Here is a 23,201-nt window from a genome sequence, read left to right on the forward strand (position 1 = left end):
GCTGCAAGTGCATTGGTTACTGACCCTTGTGATCACATGGCTGGCTGGAAGCTGTGCCCACTGTCTCTGCCCAGCATCACAAGGGAGTACTCTACTGCAAATCACTAGCCCAGGAAAAGAGCAAAATGCAAAATTCAAAATAGGTTTTCTACTGAATGCCTATCACTTTCACACTACCCTAAAGTCAAAAAATCATAAGTTGAACCATCCTAAGCTGGGGACTGCCTGAACATTTTTCATTTTAATCATGAATATAGATGTATCTGGAGATTATGAGGTCACTGGAATCACCCAACTGATACAAGGATAAGAAAGCAACTGTAGGTAGTGGTAATTTCTCATATAGATTTCCTATAAGAGGAGAATGTCCTTATCAAAAGGGCCTGAGTGTCTAGTCCAAAGGAGACTTTTGCCAATATATGCTAATAAAACAGCATTCTGATTTATTCGGTATTGTCATGTGAGTTTGGTTCTAATAGTCAATAGCCTCAAACTATCTGAATACATAGAAACACAAGGGACCTAGAAGTTAAGGGCCAAGCTTTGAAAAGTAGTTATTACTGTGAGATTGGGCTGGGTCAACCATTAGTAGGCCTCCTGGTGTCACCCATACCTCAGCCTTCATCCCTCTGGTCAGATGTTAGAAATGCTATATTGAAGGAAGAGCCTGGACGTAACAGTATGGCACTCCATTACCATGAGCCACACAATACTGAGCAGTGTCACTTAATCTCTCCGATCCTCAGTTACACAGCCTGTAAAATGAGAGTAATAATGGCTCTTCTACCTCTCTGGTTTGTTTTAAGGCTCAAAATCTACATCTAAAATGAACAGCTATATAAGTAGAAGGTATTAATACTAGCATCATTGCATGTCCTGAAGCAATGAGTATGTGATTGATACGTCGAAGCACATTACCACAATTATCTGAAAATTGAAGACAAGATGAAAAACCACCAACCGAATAAAATATACGAAATCCTACCTCTCGGCAACTGGTTTGGCAATGTTTTCAAAAATGGTCTCTTGGTTTGCACCCTGATCAAAAATCTTTTGAAATCTGCAAATATGAAAGTGGTAGTTATTGAAAAGCTGAGCTTCAAACACAATTGGATTAATATTTTTTTCCCTAAAAGCTTTGCAAATTACTCCATATTTACATCACTGGGCTTACCTAACCTGACACAATGTTTGCCCTGTAGTCCTGACCACACAGCGCTGTTGTACCCCTGTATACAAATGGTGGGTAAACAGTATTGCTTTGACAAGATCTGCACAATAAATCCCTCTGAAAAACTGCAGCAGCTTTGAACCAAATAATAAACTGTGTGTTCTTTAGCCCTCAAGAGGGACAGTGTCTGCAACTGGCATCAAATTCAAATCCAGATAAGTATGTGAAATGGAAACCCAAGAACAGGATGTAAATAAGCCAGTGAACTTCTGATGTCTGACCTGTAAGGACAGAACGCAGCTGTGAAATGTACGATTATCGAACTTAGTTTTTAAATTGTGAACTGAGGTTGATTTTTCATCAGTAGGTGCTACATCCTGGTATCGGCCACTTAAACTCTCAGGGTAGTTTTGCCCCACTGGGTTTATCATGAATCAAAAGTCAAAAAGTAAATCAAGATGGGTCTGTAGAGAGATGTCTTTATCAGAACGCCAAGGCCAGGGGCGTGTGGTGGTGGAACGGTGTCCATGCTGCCTATCTCGCAATGGTGCGGTGACTGAGCTTAGTATGAGATCATGGGCACAGTGGGAAAATCAAGGTAACTTTTATAGTGTGATAAGTCGCTTACCGGCAGGAATGGCCCTCATTAAAACATCATGAAGGAAGTAAGAGGAAGAGGGAAACGCATGGGGAGGTAAAGGAGGAGAGGGGCTGAAGGGGGGGAGAAAAAGAGAGAGAGAGAGAGAAGCATAAGGATATAGGGCAAAATGTTAACAATCAGTGAATCTCCCACCAAGGGTCCAAGAGAGGCTATACTGCATAATTCTTCCACCTCTTCTGCATGTTTAAAATTTTTCAAAAATAAAAAAAAATAAGGGTGGTGTGGCTTTAAAGCAAAACCTTTAAAACAAACATATGTGAGTGCATCCTAAGCGGCTTTCAGAATAGCTTAGGAACTTCTGGTCCATGGGTCCCACTTGTGACTCACAAGTGGGACCCATGGTCTATTAAAGTAGAGACTACATGGGGACACCTGGGTGACTCAGTTGGTTAAGGATCTGTCTTCAGTTCAGGTCATGAACCCCGGGTCCTCGGACTGAGTCCAGCATTAGGCTCCCTGCTTGGTGGGGAGCCTGCTTCTCCCTTCTCCTCTGCCTGCTGCTTCCCCTGCTTGTGCTCTCTCTGACAAATAAAAAAATAAATAAATAAAATAAAAAATCTTTAGGGAAAAAAAAAGTGGAGACTACATGAGATGTGGGACTATTTTCATGACCCAGGAGTTCAGATGAATGTCTGGAGCTGGGCAGGAAATACAAAATGGAATGAAATTCATGGTCTTTAATCAACATTAACTTCAAAAGATCCTTAGAGCTTATCAAGCTCCCTTTTGAAGAAGCAAATAATGAAACTATACAAAGAGAGGGATTGTCAGACACTCTGGCGACCAGGTCATTTAGCAGGCAAGATTATATCTTAGACAGCAGTATTTACTGGTTTGCTCAGAACACTTCTCAAAACCCTGCAGGTGCGTCACAGCTTCAGATATGAATGCTGACATAACACAGGGCCGCTCAAGCGCTCTTCAGAGCTCTACCTACTGTGATATCTGAGCACAGACCCAGCGGTGCTTTTGAGGATGATGGCGATCGGGCTGATTTGCTTCTTCAACCAGGCTGGCCATGCCTGAGTGAATCTATCAGCCATTGCCAACTCCACCTCCCTAAGTAATAGGAATTACATCGATCACCATGTAAACCCAAGAGACAGCAGGAGTTTCAGTAAATCATACAATGGTACTTAAAAGACCAAATATCATCATCCCAAAATATTTAAGTTTATGTAATGTAGTTACCTAGTCATTTGAAAAGTCATTAAGGATCAGCTGGCATCTGAAAACCATGGAAGGACAAAACAGAATCAGAGAATTTAAAGAGTTCCGTGGAATCTTTTCCAGGAAAGGAAGTTGAGGCCCAGGGAGAGAAAGCAATTTATTCACAGCCCTGGAGCTAATCAGTACCGCACCCTGAAATATAACGTCGGTGTCCTGATTCTGAGGAGGTCTTTTCAGTTATCAGGAAGTTGAGTAGGCTTTTTGTAAAATCTGTTTCGACCTTGGCATCTGTCGACCTCTTCCCACCCCAAACCTGTTCTTCCTGGTCCTCCACATCCTGGTACAGAACAACTCCATCCTTCCAAACATGCAGCCCAAAGCCCTCAGGACATCCTGACTCCTCTCTTTCACCATTATACTCTCATTCCCACCCATTCACTAACTCTGTCACATCTGACCTTCAAAATGCATCTAGAATCCAACTATTTCTCCACATTTTCACTTGCTACTACTGTGGCCCAAACTACCATAATTTCTTGCCTGGACTTCCTTCAAACAGACTGCTCTTACAGTCTATTTTTCAGGTGCCAGGACAAATAATCCTGCTAAAACCTAAGTGAAATTATTTCATTCTTCTGCTTAAAACCCTCCATTATCTTCCCAAAAGACATTGGGAGGGAAAAGCTTACAATGACTTTTCCCCCCAAACAATCCTTACAATGACTTCTAAGGCTCCCTAGGATTTGGCCACTCTGCTGCTCCATTAACCTTCTTCTCCAGCCACACAGACCCCTTTAGTCTTCCTCAGACATGCCAGCACTCCCATCTCCAAGACTTGTTCTTGGTTTTTCCTTGACCTGGAATCCCAATCCCTTCAATATCTGAATGTCTGACTTCCTCACCTCCTTTAAGCCTTTGCTCAAATATCACCTCCTGGGATGCCTTCCCTGACTGCCCTATGAAATACTCTATCCCTCTCCTTTGCGGCCCTTCTTCTTGGCACTCTTTATTACCCTTGCCTGCCTTATTTTTCTCTGTGGCACTTAACACTTTCTAATATACACTGTACTTAAGGGTCTGCCTATCTACCTCCTCTCACTAAAATGTAAGCCCCATAAAAGCTGGACCTTTGTTGCATTCTCTACTATGTTCCTAGCCATTAAAACAGCACATGGAGGACGGTCAATAAACATTTACTGATTGAATGAATGAATGTTCTTGGGACGAAACACCCTTAAGATGCTGAAATATTTATCTCTGAACATAGGTATAAGTTAAATACCTTACTAAGTTCTTGATTTAATGTGCAAAGCCAGGGACGCCTGGGTGGTTAAGTGGGTTAAAGCCTCTGCCTTCAGCTTAGGTCATGATCCCAGGGTTCTGGGATTGAGCCCTGCATCAGGTTCTCTGCTCAGCAAAGAGCCTTCTTCCCCTCCTTCTCTCTCTGCCTGCCTCTCTGCCTGCCTGTGATCTCTGTCTGTCAAATAAATAAATAAAAATCTTTAAATAAATAAATAAAAATAAAATGCAAAGCCAATATTTTTAATCCAGAGATTTAGAAAGAATGAGTAAGATTTTTAAAAAAGCAAATAACACATTTTCAATGAACAGGTTTAAATGCACTGTTTCTATCTATATAATATAAAGAATACTTTGGAAAAGGACAATAGATAGAGACATGGCCAGTTGTTCCTAAGAATCACATAGAATCATGCTGAATAAAATGTTTCAGCAAACTGTGGCTTTATAAAAGGAGACTGACCCCGCTCAGCTGTCATGAAGTCATAGCCACTGAAGTATGTGGCATGCTTACATCAGTGGGGGAAGGCCCACTAGAAAAAGTAAGTCATGTATCATAAAGCTGTTCCTTAAAGAACAAAATGAAAGGCAATGAGGAGCCAAAAAGACAGGGTAAGCACACCTTACTATGCAGCCATGTGCTAGACACAAGAAGATGAGCTATAAAAGAAGATGGGGTAAATGAGACACAAAGGATAAACTGTCAAGACCAATGGGAATTTTATAAGACATAAGTAAATAAATATAAGAATTCAAGAGAAAACCATAAAAATATCTGGACTGGTTTTATGCAAAGGGCAAGGGCAAAAACAGTATGAAAACAGGGTCCAAGCCAAACAGCCCAGAAAGAAATGCAAGACAGCAATTAGGATTCCTTCCGGGGGACCCAGAAATCCACTACCTAAATTTAGGCAGAGATCAAATATGGCTTTGACTTGGGCTCAAACTTCTTCAAAAGCCAAAAGTGGGGAAGAAAGAAAATAGCATAGACTGAAACCAGAGAATAAAGGCAGCATAAAGGAGCCCAAATCCCCCATTTCAAGGCCTGACTACCAGAAGAGAATTTGGACTGGGACGCATGGGTGGCTCAGCCAGTTAAGCCACTGCCTTCAGTTCAGGTCATGATCCCAGGGTCCCGGGATCAAGTCCCACATCGGGCTCCTTGCTCAATGGAGAGACTGCTTTTCTCTCTGCCTCTGCTGCCACTCTGCCTGCTTGTGTGCTGGCACGCTCTCCCTCTCTCTCTCTGACAAATAAATAAATAAAATCTTAAAAAAAAAAAAAGAAGAAGAAGAAGAAGAGAATTTGGACAAAAGGCACTGACGACAATCCAGGGGTGCCTGTTGGTTATGTTTCACCTGATCCCTATAGCTCAGCACTGTCCAAGAGAAATATAATGCAATCCACACATGTGAGTATATATGTAATTTAACATTTTCCAGTAGCCACTTTTTTAAACAAAGAAACAGGTGAAATTAATTTTAAGAACCTATTTTTAATCCAATGTAACCCCAAACTTTATCATTTTAATATGCAATCAGTATGAAAAAATTCTTGAGATGTTTTACATTCTTTTTTTTTTTTCTTTCCCACACCAAGCCTTCAAAAATCCTCGATGTATTTTACACTTAGAGCACATCCCAGTTCAGGCTGGCAACATTTTAAGTACTTAAGAGCTACCTGTGCTCATGGCCACTACATGACACAGTAGAAATATGGAGAGTGCATATGGGCATATGAGACCCAGATATCATTTATGTTATAAAGAAAGCTCATGGATACAGCACACAGATTATACCTTGAGTTACTAACTTGAATAAAGTTTAGTCATACACTGAGCTTCCTATAAGTCCTAAATCATAGTGGGCCAAGGAGGAAAAGGACAACACTGGAGAAACAGATGTAACAAAGAAAGGCTGGGATTTGGGGACAGCATCTTAGACAGAGAGAAACACATCCTCAGGGTGTGGGATGGCTCAGTTGGTTGAGCTTCTGCCTACAGCTCAGGTCATGATCCCACATCGGGCAGGCTCTCTGCTCAGCGGGGACCCTGCTTCTCTCTCTCCCTCTGCCTACTGCTCCCCCTGCTTGTGCGAGCACTTGCTCTCTCTCTCTCTCTCTCTGTGTGTCAAATAAATAAATAAATTCTTAGGAAAAAAAAAGAAAAGAAAGGAAACACTCCCTCTTTTCAACTCTGGGCCCAGCAATGAAAAGGCAGCTTGAAATCCACCTACTAGATGAGATAGAAAATAGGACCACATTCTCCCCAAGAAATGGCACTAGTGATTTTACAGGGGATAATTAATGCACCACAAGAGTTAGTTCAATAGTGAAACAGAAACAAAGGCAAAAGAGAAACTTACTTAAATTTGTAGCTTTCTCGCTTATTATTCACAAATCCATCTGCCAAATCACGAGGTAAGATAATTTCCAGGCTAGGGGTTAGTTTTTCATCTTCATCTATAGAGTAAATCTGCAAATGTGAAGACAGCAAATGAATATAGCATAGTAAAATTACAGCTTGAATTATGACCATGTTATTATGATAGATATTGTAATTGTATAAAAAATTGCACTCAAGATAAGTCATAACATAGTATAATTTGGATAATTTTCCTCTTTGAACTGTGTGTAGCTCTGAAAAATATATGGAACAGAAAAAGAGGTAAAATCTAAATCAATGCTCTACCAAAGCTCAGGTCCTCTCTGAATGATCTACTATTCAAATTTGAGCATCTGAATGTCTCTGTTGTTGAGAAACTAATAGTTCTGAAAGCAGGACATTAATCTAAGTACTGCTTTGGAATTATGTACCAGAAATTAACATCTTTCTACGAGGAATAAGCATTTCTGAGCATTTACAAAGTGGCCGACATAGATCAAAGGACTAGGTCTGAGACTTCTCAGAGAGCTCACAAGAATGCTCTAATTCAAGTTATATTCAAAGCAGCCCAAGTTTCCATGAGACACATTCAGGATTTGATAAAAGACATGTGGTTTCAAAAGATATATGTAATTCATGTCTTTGATGTCATCTTCAAGGTTCTCCTCCCAGCTCAGCCACTAATTAGCAAAGGACCTGGAAGAAATCACTTAACCTCTCTAAACTGATATGGAAATGAAGGGTCTTAACCAAGCACCTGTTCCACTGCAAATTCTCTGATTCTCTTCTTGGTTACCTACTCCTTTATTTATTGGCCAGGAAAATCAAGGATTAAGCCTATAAAGAGGTCACGTGTAATAAAGAATAGCATGACTTGGTACCCTAAGACTGGTGTCCAACACTGAGCTCAATTTACCAGCTGTGTGACCAGCCACCACATTCAGAATCTCACTTCCTTTATACATAAAATGAGGAAAACAGAATTGCCTCCCTTACAAGATTTCTGTAGGGATAAATGATGTCATGGAACTGGAAGCATTTTGTAATGCACCATAAAAAATGTTAGTCATTAGATCGAGAGGTTCTTTTTGGTTTTTTTGTTTGTTTTGTTTTTTTAAAAGACTTCTTGTCTTTCACCAGGAAATAAAAGTCTTTCTAACAGGGAATACTTCCTGTTTAAGATTCATTTAGATGCTTGATTATGGGGGAAAAGTCATATTCTTAAACAAGTAAAAGCTTACCTAAATCTCCCAAAAGTAAATAATTTTCCTAAGCAGTTTTTTATTGAACCTTCTCACCTAAAATATGAAGAATTCATGCAGAAAAGTCATCCTGTAAAATAAAATTATTTGTAGAAAGTAATGGCATCAGGTCTGAGACTTTCCATAACTAGGCTTCTCACGAGACATTTAAAAATTATATCCTGTAGGGCACTACACCAAAAAAAAAAAAAAAAAAAAGTTAATGACTAGGCAGGTGAGTGAGTGAAAGGGGTGTGTTAAGACATGAAACATACAAGAGTGAGGTACTCCTTTCAATGCGAGTCACGGTGTTTTCAAAAATTCTGTAACACTCAGTGCTCCGAAGACAGAAAAGACCCTCTACCTCGCTGATTAAGCCATTCTTTGAGGCATTGAGAAATGTCCCTCTCAACCAGAAAATTTAGTTAGTCTAATAGATTGACTTTTTACCTTTAGTCATAACAATACTTATTTGAGACACAGTGGGGGTTTTTAGGCCCAGAAGGCAATTACAAGAAATGCAAGAATGAATGTGAACATGTTTTGAAATGTACTGAGCACTATACAAATGAAAAGCATGGCCGTTGTTAAAATTATCAGAGGTTTGTCTTATGCATCTTCTAAGTTACCATTCTAAAGATTATTATAATTTACTTTCTATTACCTTAAGGAATAAGACAAATGAAGTAATGGAACCACAAAATGAAGAGGAAAGAAAGAAAAACACAGGGGTGCCTGGGTGGCTCAGTCAGTTAAGCATTTGCCTTCGGCTCATCATGATCTCAGGGTCCTGCCATCATGCCCTACATCAGACTCCCTGCCCAGCGGGGAGCCTGCTTCTCTTTCTTCCTCTGCCACTCTCTCTCAGTCTCCCTCTCTCAAATAAAATAAATAAATAAAATATTAAAAGAAAGAAAGAAAGAAACCAACCTTTGAATCACTCCTAGTTCAATGTCACAGGCAAAGAAACAACCATACATCTCCAGAAGCAAAAAGATCGGGTGTTAGAAGTGGGATTTCTAAGGGAGAGCAGGAATACACTAATTCAAAGTGTGTTCAGCTATGTTCTCTTATTTTTGTGTATGTGGCATAATGTTGCATCGTGGTAAGTATCTGCTATTTAAAAACATAGTAACACCTAAAAATACTTCCTGGAGTATCAAACAATCCACCCTACAGAATCTCACCAAAGAAATGCAAAAGGCAGCACAGTAAAATATCCAAACACTGCACTTTAAAAAAAGAGAAAGCTCAAAATAGCACCCAAGATTCTTCATCAACCCCCTATCATACTCCCTCTACCCCCTCACCCAACCAATCCTCTAATACTACCAAATCCAAACACCTGCTTCCCACTGCTGAATCTATGTAGACAAGCTCACTATTTTTGGCTAAGAATCTATGAAGGGACTTTACATATAAAACACATGGTATACATGATTAACTTTTAAAAACCTTATTGTAAGTGAATATAAGAGGAGAGAAAATGCTAAAGTATCCATAGTTCCTTTCTATACTGTTTTATTCCTTTAAAAAAAAGTCTATATTTTCTATGGAGTCTTCTCATGCATCTTATCCTCAAGTAGTCCATGAGTAAAAAACTTTTGATGATGATGATGACAAAGATGCCATATTCTTGCTCCAAATACATAAATAGCACAATGCAAAAGCTACATTATGATATACTATGATGTTACATATATATCATAGATATGGAATAGATATAAAATATTATTAATAATATACCCATTCCAGGCACTCATGAGTAAGATCCAGACTGCCCTTACCTAAGTTCTCACTTTGGGAGGCAAAAAGTTAGGTCTTGAGAGCCAAGAACTGTAGAATAAAATCCTTCATTAAAATTTGGTTCTGCCACTCACTGGGTGGATGGCTTAACCGTATTATTTAACGTGAGACTCAGTCTCCTCATCTACAAAATGAGGAAAATTACATCGACCTTGCAGAGTTCTCCTGAGAATCAGAGATAATGCCGAATCTATGAATCTAAACGACTGTGCTCTTTCTAGAGAGGGGGAAAAAAACGTGTTTTGAAACATTTAAGAAGCACATCTCTTCTCAGGGCAAGGGCAAAATCTTAACCTTTTTGTACCTCTGAGCTTAGCACACTAGACGAAGCACCTAGTAAATACTCAGTCGATGTTTTCTGAATGAAAAGTATATATATGGATACATTTATATACTTTTAAAAATGTATGTATTTAAATATATAAATATATTTAAAATACATATATATGCTTTGAGATGCATAAATATGTATATCTACAAGACGTATTATGTCAAAGGTTCATGTTTGTGTCGCAGAAGGACGATGTAGTTAGGCAACAAATTCCTAAGGGCCCACCGTGCACAGAGCCACAGTCATAGGTGTTGAGTTTGTATAACTACCTGCATCATCTGTAACATCTCAGACGGGTATGGACACATCTTCAGCTGGCACCTGCCGCTCGAGTGAGAAAGACGTTTGGGCTTATGTGTGCGCAGTGTGCAGAGCTGCGTGACCGCTTGCCAGAAAGCAGCCAGAAGTGCGCAAGATGAGGCGCGGCCCGTGTGAGCGCGCACACGGGCACACCCGCCCGCGTCGGCCCCCGCGTGAACACGTGCGCCGGGCGCCTGTGTGGGGCTCTGTGCACAGCGTCCGCGTCCGCGTCCGCGGGGCGCTGCAGGGTGGGAGTGGCCCGGCTGTCTGCCCGCGTCCCTGACAGCGCGGCGTTCGTGTCTGCGTGGCCGTCGGGGCGGCGCCTTAACTGAGTATGCGGGACTCGGGTCGACATCCCGCGCCCGGCGCCAAACCCCCTTCCTAGCCTAGGCCCCCGCGTGCCGTCCCTCCCCTGCCTGGGGGGCCCCGCCGCGCCGGCGCCCTCGTTGCCCGTACCCCTTGTTGCTGCTTCCGGACAGTGGGCTTCACCCTCGCGAAAATCTGTATGGTCTGCTTCACCATCTCTTCTTGGCTCTGCACTGACCCTTGACCTCTCTCAGGAAGGGGTTCCTAAAACTTCTGACTCCCACCACTTCCGGCCAGCCGCAGCCTTAGCAACAGTAACTAGGGACACTACCCAAGGAGCACCGCGCCAACCAGGACCGCCTCCTCTCCCTAATTGGTTACGGACTGCAGAGGGGGCTGAAGGGAAGTCCCAAGGGGCGGGGTTGGGGCGGGGCCGAGTGGCCAGCGCTACGCACGCGCGGGGTCAAGGTCTGGGCACCAGGTTTAGCTCCACAGCTGGCCTACTTAGTGGTTAATGGGGTGACAACCACCATGCCCTGAACGATTCCTTAATCCATTCTTTCTCTGTGCCAACACCTCTTTTTAGCACTGAAGTCATTCCTTTTTTTATTGTTCATTCATTGAAGAAATGTCACTTGATCTGTGACAAGCAGTATGCTGGCTGGGCGTTATCCTGAGCTAAGCACAACGGCTTCTGCCAACTTAGAGATCAGGGTCTGATAGAGGAGGCAGCTTTTCCACAGGAAGTTCCAAGTTGTACCAGGACTGGGCACAAGATGCTGTGGAAGGCACCTCTTCTATCTCTGTCTTGGAAGAGGTCAAGACCGGAAGAGAGAGGGGCCATTTGCCCTGCCGATGGCCCTGTCAGGAATGGCTGGGCTCCCCTGGGCAAGGTTAGTAGGAAGGTAAATTTGTGCAGTCACTATGGAAAACAGGATGGAGGTTCCTCAAAAAATGAAAAATGGAAGTGCCATGTGATCCGGCACTTCCACCTCTGGAAACATATCCAAAAGAATTGAAATCTGATGCCAAACAGATCACTGCTCACCCATAATCATTGCAGCGTTAACCAGACATGGAAAAAAACTTAAGTGTTCATCAGTGGATAAATGCCTAAAGGAAATGTGATATGGGCATATTTGAAGACTATTTAATATATTATTTCTCTTCTATGTATAATGGAATATTTTTCTGTCATTAAAAAAAAAGAATAAATGAAACAAGATGGGATCAGGAGGGAGACAAACCATAAGAGACTCAATCTCACAAAACAAACAGGGTTGCTGGGGGGAAGGGAGTAGGGAGAGGGTGGTGGGGTTGTGGACATTGGGGAGGGTATGTGCTATGGTGAGTGCTGTGAAGTGTGTAAACCTGGCGATTCACAGACCTGTACCCCTGGGACTAATAATACATTTTATGTTTATAAAAAAAATTTTTAAAAAAAGAAAGAAACAAGGAAATCTTGGCATTTACGGGTACACAGATGAAACTGGAGGGCATTATGCTAAGTGAAATAACTTAGAGAAAGCAAATAGTGTTTGATCTCACTTATCTGTAGAGTCTAAAAGAGCTGAACTCATAGAAACAGAGTAAAACAGGTAGCCAGGGGCTGGGGATGCAGAAAATGGGCAGATATTGGCCAAAGGTACAAACTTCCAGTCATAAGACAAATAAGTTCTGAGAATCTAATGTACAGCATGGTGACTATAGTTAAAAATATTGTGTTATATATTTAAAAGTTGCTAAGACAGTAAATCTTAAATATTCTCGCCAGAAAAATAGATGGTAATTATGTGAAATGATGGAGGTGTTATCTTTATCGTGTTAACAGTTTCACAGTACAGATGATCCCTGACTTACCATGGTTTAACCAATGATTTTTCGACTTTATGATGGTGCAAAAGCAATATGTATTCACTAAAAAATGTACTTAGAGTTATGAATTCTGTTCTTTTCCCAGGCTGACAATATACAGTATCATGTTGTCTCATGATGCTAGGCAGTAGAAGGGAGCCATAGTGAGCCCCAAATGATCATAAGGTTAAACAACCTATGTACTTAGAACTATTCTGTACCCATACAACCATTTTTTTTTTCATTTTCAGTGCATGATTCAATGCATTACACGAGATGATCAATACTCTGTTAAAAAATGGACTTCGTGTTAGGCGATTTTTCCCAACTGTAGGCTAATCTAAGTGTTCTGGCACATTTAAAGTAGGTAGGCTAGGCTAAGCTACAGATGTTTGGTGGGTTAGGTATGCTAAATGCATTCCAATTAATGATATTTTCAACTTAAGATAGGTTTATGGGACATAACCCCATCAAAAACTGAGGAAGATCTATATATACATGGATCAGATTATCACATTGTACACCTTAAAACTTGTACATCAATTAACTCTCAATAAAGCTGGAAAATACATACTTACATACACGTATACATATATAAATACATAAGAAAGGGTGACTACCTTGGAAGACACTGTTAGCACATTAAGAAATGTTCAACATCATTATCCACCAGGAAAATATACCTTAAAACCAAAATGAGATATCTCTACACATGTCTCAGAATGGCTACAATAAAAAATAGCAACAAAACCAGGTCCAACTGGGATACAGAGAAACTGAATCACACATACATTACTGGTGGGGATATAAAATGTAAAATGTATTGTGGATAATGGTGCAGCCATTCTAGAAAAACAGTTTGGCAGTTTCTTACAAAACTAATGATGCAACTACTGTAAGATCCAGCAATTATGCTCATGAGCATTTATCCCAAAGAAATGAAAACTTGTGCCTACATGAAAAACCAGTACTTAAATGCTCATAGCAGCATTATTTGTAATAGCTCCAAAATGGAAATGACCAGAACGTCCTTCAAACAGTGAATGGATTTAAAATAACAACAACAACAATAACAAAACTCTGTGGAATACTACTCAGCAATAAAAATGAAGGGACCACTAGTACATATAACAACTTGGATGAATTTCCAGAGAATTATGTTGAGTGAAAGAAGCCAGACTCAAAGTCAAATACGTAGGATTCCATTTATATAACATTTTTGAAATGACAAAATTATAGAGATGAAGAGGAGATTAGTGGTTTCCAGGGGTTAGAGAGGAAGGGAGGGGGTAAGATGGCTATGGCTATAAAAGGATCCTGGTGATGGATTGTTTGTATCTTGGCAGTGGTGGTCACAGAAATCTGCATAGAATTTCATAGAATGAAACACACATGCACACGCACACATACACACACACAAAATGCATATAAAGTTGGTGAAAGTTAAATAAGATGGATTGATTGTATCAATGTCCATTCCTTGGTTGTGATGTTGTATTATAGTTATGCAAGATGTTAACTTTCGGGGAAACCGGGGGAAGGGAATGAAAAATCTCTCTGTATTATATCTTACAACTGCATGTGAGTCTACAATTATCTCAAAATACAAAGTTTTTAAAAAGAAACCCTTAGAGAATAAAAAGACAAGCCACAAACTGGGAGAATATTGTTGCAAAACACATATCTGATAAAGAACTTGCATCCAGAATACCTAAAAACTCTTAAAACTCAATTAAAAAAAATAGAAAAACAACCCAATTTACTTTTTGAAGGGGGGAATCAAAGATTTCAACAGACACTTCCCAGTATATGGATGGCAAATAAGCATGTTTAACATAAGATGTTAACATAATTAATCCTTAAAAAACTGCAAATTAGGGGCACTTGGGTGGCTCAGTGGGTTAAAGCCTCTGCCTTCAGCTCAGGTCATGATCCCAGGGTCCTGGGATCGAGCCCCGCGTCAGGCTCTCTGCTCCGCGGGGATCTTGCTTTCTCCCCTCTCTCTGCCTGCCTCTCTGCCTACTTGTGATTTCTCTGTCAAATAAATAAAATCTTTAAAAAAAACCCTGCAAATTAAACTACAATGAGGAGCACTTATTGAGCGTCCAACTCCTGGTTTTAGTTCAGGTCATGATCTCAGGGTTGTGAGATCTAACCTGGCCTCAGTCTCCAAGTTCAGGATGGAGTCTGCTTAACACTCTTTCTCCTCTGCAAACCATCCCCCAATTCTGTGCTCTCTCAATCTCTGTCTCTCTAAAAATAAATAAATAAATAAATCTTTAAAAACACACACACACACACGCACAATGAGGCACCACTACAAACTTCTTGGAATGGCTAAAAATAAGAAAATAAGACTGGCAATATCAAAAGCTGGCACAGATAGAGAACATCTGGCGCTCTCAAACATGGCTGAAGAGAATGCAAGATGGACCAGTCACTTTGAAAAATAGCTTCATTGTTGCTTATTTTATAAAGTTAAATATACACTTACTATATCACTCAGCAACTACACTCCTAGGTGTTTACCCAGTTCAAGGAAAACTGACATCCCCATAGAGAGGTAAAAGTGAATGATTATTATGGTTTTATTCACTACTGCCCTTAACTAGAAACAAAGTAAATGTTCTTCAACTGGTGACCTGGATAAACTAACACATATACAGGATAAAAATGAATAGACTGCTGATGCTTGCAACAATATAGTTGAATATCAAATTTATTATGCTAAGTAAAAGATGCCAGACTCAAAGTTACACACAGTATAATTCCATTTGTATCACATTCTAGAAAAGGCAAAACTGTAGGGTTAGAAAAGAGATGACTGTTTGCCAGGGCTAAGAAGAAGGAAAGAACTGAATGCAAAGGAGCATGGGCGAGTTTGGGGCCAGAGTGGAAGTGGTGGGACTATTTCATATTTTGACTGTAGTTGCAATTATATGACTATATAGTTTGTCAAAACTCATAGAACTTAAAAGTGTGAATTACATGGTATGCACATTATACTAGTTTAAGAAAATTTTTAAAAAATCAAAGAAAATTAAAAAAAGAAAAGGACAGGGTATGAACAGGTATAGGAGGTGTAGTGGTAGCAGGGATGGAGAAGAGCAGAGAACCAGGACAGACCCAGGTATTTATGAAATAGACTTTAAGGTCTTTTTCACCTGGAACTGGGTGGTAAGGATGGGATGATTTAAGATGGGGCAGCATCCATATCTTAACTGTTGTGAGCAATGCTGCAGAGAACATGGGAGTGCAGATACCCCTTCAAGATACTGATCTTGTTTCCTTCGGAAGTGGGACAACCTAATTGTCTATCTATGGATAAAGAAAATGTGGGAAACGTCTATCTATGTCTATCTATACACATAATAGAATAGTACTTGGCCATAAAAAGAAGAAAATCTCGCCATTTATGACAACATAGATGTACCTTGAGGACATCATGCTAAGAGAAATAAGTTAGAAGAAAATACTCTGGGATCTCGCTTATATGTAAAATCAAAAAAAAAAAAGAGAGAGAGAGAGAGAGAGAGAATCAAACTTACAGAAACAGAACAGAATGGTGGTTGCCGGGGACTGGGGAATTGAGGAGGAGGGGAGAATGGGAAACATTGGTGAAAGAGTATAAACTTTCAGTTATAAGATAAATACATTCTGAGGACCTAATGTACAGCATGTTGACTATAGTTAATAATACTGTATTGTATCCTTGACAGCTGCCAAGAGAGTCAATCTTAAGTGTTCTCACCACAGAAAAATTTAAAAGGTAACTAGGTGAGGTAATGCATGTGTTAATTAGCCTGACGGCGGTAAAAGTTTCACAATGCGTATGTATATTAAGTCATCACATTGTACACTTTAAATATATACAGTTTTATATTTTCAATTATACTTCAATGAAGCAAAAAAAAAAAAAAAGTGAAGAGAGAAATTGGGCTATTGGGTTGATGGTGCAGATATGTATCCAGATAGGTAAAATAGGTTAGAATGGAGAGCTGGGAAATAAGATGCTGCAGATGTTCTAGATGTCACATGCCTATGGGTCTTCCGTGGGTAGATGGATAAACTTTAGGAGAAAGCTCTGGCTAAAAATACAGATTGGGAGTCATCACAGAGTTTCTTTTCCAGAAAGTGATCAAGTGTCTCATTTGGAACGAGGGTGCAATTCTAGTGCCGATAGTTGGACGTGGAGGGGGGCTGCCAAAGGGACAGAGAGGAGTAGCTGGAGAGCAGAGGTTGGAGGGAGGAAGGGGAATGCTGTTGTCATGGACATTTATGGAAAAGGACTCTTTCAGAAGAAGAAAGTGCTCAATAGTGTTGGATACTAAAGAGGGCGTTTTGAAAATGTCCATCCACTCGGACAATTGGAAAGTCACCTGTAACCTAGACAAGGCTCCAGTGGGGTGATGGGGGTCTAGGTCAGACTGTAGGTGGCCCAGGAGTAAATGGGAGGTTGGGGAGTGGAGGCAGCCAAGTGAGGCTACTTTTCAGGAAGCTTGGTGGTGTAGAGTTGTAAAGAAGAAAAGCATGGGATAAAAGCTCAGGAACCCAGGGTCAAGAAGGGTCTTTTGTTCCTATCTAAGGGGGCACAGCCAATAAAGAAGGGGACATTGAAAGAACAGGAAAGAGGAGAAAATGTGTGGATGTCTCAGATAAAAAGTTGGAATTATACCAAGAGAATGCAACAGAGGAGGCAAAAAAGCCAAGGGTATTGGCAAAAGATCATTTTTAAGTGTTGAATCATAAGATCCAGGCTGCTTAAAGATGTTAGTGGTCTTCGACATGAAAGAGTGGAATGAGATTAGGAGGAAAATCTGTGGGATCCAGGTGTGGGAACTTGATACTTCCTGTTTTCTACACCAGGTCATATGATCAAAGGCATTGACAGGGTGGAAGTGCAGGTTCAAATCCTGCTCTGTATCAACCTGAAGTTGTGACCTTGGGCATGTATTGGGATAGATAATTGACAGCAGCTACCTCATGCAGTTGGCATGCAGGCTATCTATGGACGGTTATGTAAGAATGTTACTCTGCTGTCCTGTATTCTAAACACTTCCTAAGAAGCAGAAGCAACCATGTATGTATGTACATAAGCCATACAGAAGATTGCAAACTCAGTTATTTCCTGGGCCCACACTGATGGTGTAAGTGTGCTGAACAGACAGGTCTGTGACAATAGGCAGTTGTCCCACTGTGAACTGGAGACTACATGCCCTCAACTAAAAACATTCACATGCGAAACAGTTAAAACACAAGGCTGCCTAAATAAAGTACATTTGTGAGCCCCAGTTTACAACCTCTGTTTCTGTTCCTGGTATAGTCGACTTCAATAACTCCCAGGCCAAAGCCTCTGACAGGTTTACCTAAATCTCAAACAGATGGCCCAAATGGGTATTAAATAAGTTCTGAGATTAAATCTCCAAGTTACAGTGTCTTTCCCACAACTGGGTGTATATTCCATATTATTATTTGCACCTTATCTACTTGCTTAAGTGGGGGAATTAAGATGTCTTTAAATTGTTGAAGGGATTCTTGAGCTCTGTAGTTGCCAAAATAATGTATAATTGTACCACACAAATTAGCCAGGGTTTATAGGCCTCAGATCTGAAAGAAATTAAGCTGTGCCTGAAGTGAATTAGTCCATAGGCAAGTGAGTTGGGGGTTTTGTTTGTATATTTTTTAAGAAAGATTGAAACTGTGTGCCGGTATGAGTTTTCAATTACTTCTTTAGTTGTTGGTGCTACAACTGTAAAATGCATAATTTTTCTTTGTAAGTCTGACGGGACCAGTTAACGTTTTATGGGCTGGTAATTTTGATATTATAGAATATGTACATAAAATTACCTAATTGCAGTATACTTTCCCTCCCCTGTTTTTTCCGTGACTTTGGGGGACTTAATGATAGTTTGTTCTAACATCTTTCATTGCTACAACACGACACTGCCCCTTTACTATCAGATGAACAAGCATGTTAAGACGGGAGTGAGAGGCTGCTCATTAATAAGACAGAAACCATTTGATTGGGGCCTTTTTCTATTAGTTTATTCCAAGAAGCAAGACCAGGAACCTGAACTGTGCTGCTTATTGGCAAATGGTGATATTAATAGAACAAAAATCAACTGATGAAAACTGTGCCTACAGGATCATGAAAACTGCTTTGACTCCCAGTAAGAATGTGCTTGGGGATAATCAATAGGACATCAGGCATGACTCCTGAGTGTCCCTGATTGAGGATTTTAAAAGATGAGCAAGAAAGAGCACATTTCCTGAGGAGGACATATTCCTTAGGAATCCCTTCTCATCTGAGTCCCCATCCCTCTGTTTCTTGTGTGGTCACTACAAGAGGCCTCCCCTTATTCCCATCAGTTCAAAAAGATCCACTTAGTCCATTGTTTCTGAATCTTATAGAGAATACACAGAGCATTTTCTGGTACTCATTAAATGCTAAATAACAGCATCATTCTGTTAAATTGCAGAGAGAGAGTACCACAAAATCTGCAATGTATAATTTCAGCAAAAAAATTCTTTGAGAATATGTTCAGCTAATTTAAAGCATCATTTAATTAACATAACCATCCTTGCACACATAGCAGAGTGGAATTCATAAAACTTAGTAGTGCTTTGGGTTGCTTGGGCTTATGGGATCAGTGGGAATCATTGGTTTTGGTAAACGTGGGCTCTTTCCCTTTTCCTACGAGATGGCGGATACAGATTTTTGACACCTTACTGGGTTCCTTCTCCTTTGGGTCCATCCCCTCTTTGGCTGAGAAGCAGAGGCTCCTTTTTCCCTGCTTTGTCTGATCCTCTTCCCGCAGCCCTCCTGGGGCTCCTCCTGAACAGCAACATCAAAGTCATTTATGGCTGGAAGCTGGTGGCCAGCCATATGGAATTACAGCCCAGGCTCTTGCCGGATTACAGAGTGTAGCATATGAATCAAATGACAGTCCATGACATGGAGGGAAGGCTGGTAAGGCCTCCAGTTTTGACTGGAAAATATGACTGTTTGTGTATTTATACCCAGGCTCCTCATAAACAACCTGAATGTTTCACCAACATCCCAATGAAGCAAGGGATGGGCTGAGTTAGAAATAGCTCCAGAATGCCTCTCTTCTAAGTAAATTACCCACCCTGTCCTATCTTCTCTGGGTGTTTAATGCGTTCCCCTGCATATTTCAGAATTACAGGAAGTGCTTACCAAATAGCATAACTTAAGACATCAAAGAAAATGGTTTGCATAGCAGAGTTCCCTTATCTAACTCATTACGATTGCCACCAAATCCAGCCTTGGCTCATGCATCCTGAATCTAGCTTCTTCACAATCTAATCTATCCAGACCTCTACTTCCTCATCTCCTCTTCCCTTCTCAACCTCTCATAGTCTGGCTTCTCCCACACTCCACAGAACCTGTTTAACTGTTTTAACCTTTGCAACTTTACAGTAATACTTTCTGTCTGTATATACTGGAATAGCATCATGATAGACCCAACTGTCCAGGTTTGACCTCAGAGCTGTCCCTTGCTGCATCCTGTCCCTTTGATAGCTATATTCCATTTGCAAGTCCTGAGGATCCTGCCTCCCAAAGATCTTTTGTCTCTTCCCCATCAACTCCATGCCCAATGCTTATTGCCTGACTGTGGCTTTTCATGTCTGCCTGAACTAGGAAAGGTACCCTGACTGCTTTTCTTGCCTCTAATCCAGTCCTCTCCTTTAACCCATCTTCTACACCTGTTACTGGGTTAATTTTATACAATGCAAATCAGTTCATGTCTCCTTGACATCAGTTCATCTCCTTGAGAAATCAGTTCTCAAACTCCTTGTTTGAGAACCTCCAAAACATCCTGTTACACACAGAATCTAGTCCAAAGAACCTTCATAAGCTGGTCCCAAACTATCTTTACATCAATTTCACAGCCCTTCTTTGTGTTCTCCATCCTTCTTCCCTGAGCCTCTACTCTAGCCACTGATTCCCTGTAGTTCCTAAACATGCCATACCTTTGCATGTCTTCATGCCTTTGTCCACGCTTCTGTGTCCACCATCTGTGTTCAGTGCCATTTTCCACATTGCCCATTAAGAAATCACACAAACACACCCCTTTCAAGATCTGACTCAAATGTCACCTGCTCTGGAAAGACCATCAGCCCCATGTCCCCTAGTCAAAGTTAGCGACCCTCTTCTGTGCAGCTACATCTTACATGTTCCTTTGGAATAGCACTTCTTGTCTTGTCAGTGTTGCCTGTATGTACCTGCCCCCCTACCCATCACACTGTAGATTACTTCAGGGCAATGGCTGCTTCCTGTTTATCTGTCTGTATTCCCAGTGACAAACAGGGTTTTAGGCACATACCAGAGATTTCTACATGTCTGATGAATGAACGAGTGGACTCATAACTCATTGCAAGAAATCAATAAAATCAGACCCTTACAATTTAAAATTTTTATGTGAGGTTCATATTTCCATGGTGAAAATTACTTTCTCCTTTCATGCAAGAGAACAAAGGTAATTTACGGACTGAGTAGACACTGAACAAGAGAAAGAGTTGGAAACAAATACAGCATCATTGTTTCAATTTCTGAACCCTCTTTCTTCAGGCACAAAAAGATGGTTACAAATTTCCCAGGGTGATAGAGGTAACATGGTTAACATTTGTATCAGTGGAAGATAACAGAAACAGAATGATAAGTACAGAGGCAAGGTAGCCCATTGTTAAATTATGAGTTTCACCCAGGATGCCTGCCACCCATTTAATGAATCTAGGAATTAACTCCTTTTTAATTTAAAAAGAAGGCACCATTTACAAATAACCAATTAAAGGGAACCTAGGTTGCTGAGTCGTTAAGCCTCTGGCTTTGGCTCAGGTCATGATCCCAGGGTCCTGGGCTCAAGCCCTACATAGGGCTCCCTGCTCATCAGGAAGCCTGCTTCTCCCTCTCCCTCATCTTCGTCATCTCCCTCACCCTGCTTGTGTTCCCTCTCTAGCTGTCTGTCTCTCTCTGTCAAATAAGTAAATAAAATGTTAAAAAAAATAACCAACTAAATGATTACTCACCTTCTTTTGTTTCATATTATAAAAGGCTTATTCTGAAGTTTGACCCAGGCAGTCTTTGGTACTTCAATCAACTGCTCTTCCTCTTCTCCACGATTTTTATTTCTGCAAACATTAAAGAAATATTTCCTAAATTATACAGCTTGTTGTACTTTTCTCTCTCCTGTTTCCCCAGCCCTTGCTTATTGGTCAGGCCCCAGGTGAAATACGTCTTTCTCTGAGAAGCTTCTCCTGATTTTCTCAAACTATATAGAGAGCTCAAGCTACGTGTGCCCTTAGTACCTGCCCACATCCCTCTTGTATCCTTACACCACTTTGTCATCATTACCTATTACTTACTCACCATCAGACTCTCAGTCTATGTAGGAAGCAAGTGCTTAATAAATACATATTTAATGAAAATTGATACATTTGTTGAATTGATTGAAAGTGGGCTTGGTGGGGGAAAGGAATCAACATTGTCTTAGACCTGCCATCCTCCTCAAACAGACTTTAAGGTAAGGATTTGAGTGTAAGAAATTTATTTGGGAAGGGAGGAAAACAATGGTGGGTGCATTTATGGGTGAATTGTCATGGTAGGAAACTAAGGCATAATCCCACCCAGGACCTTCTGAAAGATTGTGCATAACACAGCTCAGTCTTGTTCCCCTGAGGGGTAAGGCAGCTGGGGCATCTATCCAGCAGCTCTTGCTCCTCATTATTTGCAGGCTGCTCTTGTGGTTGCAAGTAACTCCCTCTCCAGCACTCTCAGCCCACCTGGTGTACCAACATTTCAAGAAAGCCCTTGGGCAGATAGAGGTCCAAGGGCTTGAGGTAGAATGCTATTGGCATGCACAGGTATGTCCATCAGGTTCCAGTGGCATGTGGAGTGAACTGAAGAGATAGCAATGGGTCACCAACGAGGTCACCAGTAATATCTTCCACAGTAAGTACTACTACTGTTTTTCTTCTGAAAAAAATTTTTAAAAAAATGTATGTTAGAAAAGTACCAAGTAGTTCTAAGGCTTACATAATTGGCTACCTCCAGGTAATAGTATCTACCTCTAAATAATAGTATAGTGCCTTCTGCAGTCACAGGAAACCACATGAGATTTGTCTCATATAGAAACACATGACACCCAATCTTTGAATAGATGTTTACTGGCCACCTTTACCAACCAACCACACCTTTGATATTACTTGCTTACTTGATGATCTTTGGTCTATGTCTGCACCATGTTTTACAGTGTCAACATATATTTATGGTAATATTCGATGTTTTTTTATGAGCTAAACATTTGTACTATGCATTTTCTCCTGTGGATCAGTTGGTAAATCAAATGTATTTTAGCAAAAAGCTAGCATTATCTCTCCCAAGAAACACGCTGGTATACCATCTACACATTTCAAGTTTTAAGTGCCCCATGGTCAAATGGTCTTGAGAAATTTTGTCCTAAAGTCAAGCCCTACAGAAAGGTTTTTTTTGTTTTGTATTGTTTTTGTTTTTGTTTTTTTGGCTTTCCACTGTCTATTGAATTAAGAATATCTTGCCACACCATCCAAGACACCCCATAAATTAGCTCCAACACTTTCCACTTTTTCTCCAAAATAAGCCACTTGCTATTCTCTCCACACAGTCCGCCTCCCTACCT

General features: G+C 40.6%; 1 protein-coding gene across 4 annotated transcripts in view; it reads right to left on the reverse strand.

Moving 5' to 3' along the window:
• The window catches only part of KIF6 (kinesin family member 6), a 505,895-nt gene that overhangs the window by 405,671 nt on the left and 77,023 nt on the right, over nt 1-23,201 (reverse strand). Inside the window, exons 3-5 of one of the 4 annotated variants that reach the window (XM_032339835.1) lie at nt 21,574-21,675; nt 6,665-6,774; nt 986-1,060 (exon numbers count right to left, since the gene is read on the reverse strand). In XM_032339835.1, the coding sequence (XP_032195726.1) occupies nt 986-1,060; nt 6,665-6,774; nt 21,574-21,588 (200 nt within the window). In that variant the 5' untranslated portion in view covers nt 21,589-21,675. Of the gene's footprint in view, nt 1-985; nt 1,061-6,664; nt 6,775-10,818; nt 10,986-21,573; nt 21,676-23,201 lie in introns of those variants that run through there. The other 3 variants (XM_032339834.1, XM_032339836.1, XM_032339837.1) reach the window with 3 other exon arrangements.

Source organism: Mustela erminea, chromosome 4 (assembly GCF_009829155.1).
Source record: "Mustela erminea isolate mMusErm1 chromosome 4, mMusErm1.Pri, whole genome shotgun sequence".
NCBI classification, from domain to species: Eukaryota; Metazoa; Chordata; class Mammalia; order Carnivora; family Mustelidae; genus Mustela; species Mustela erminea.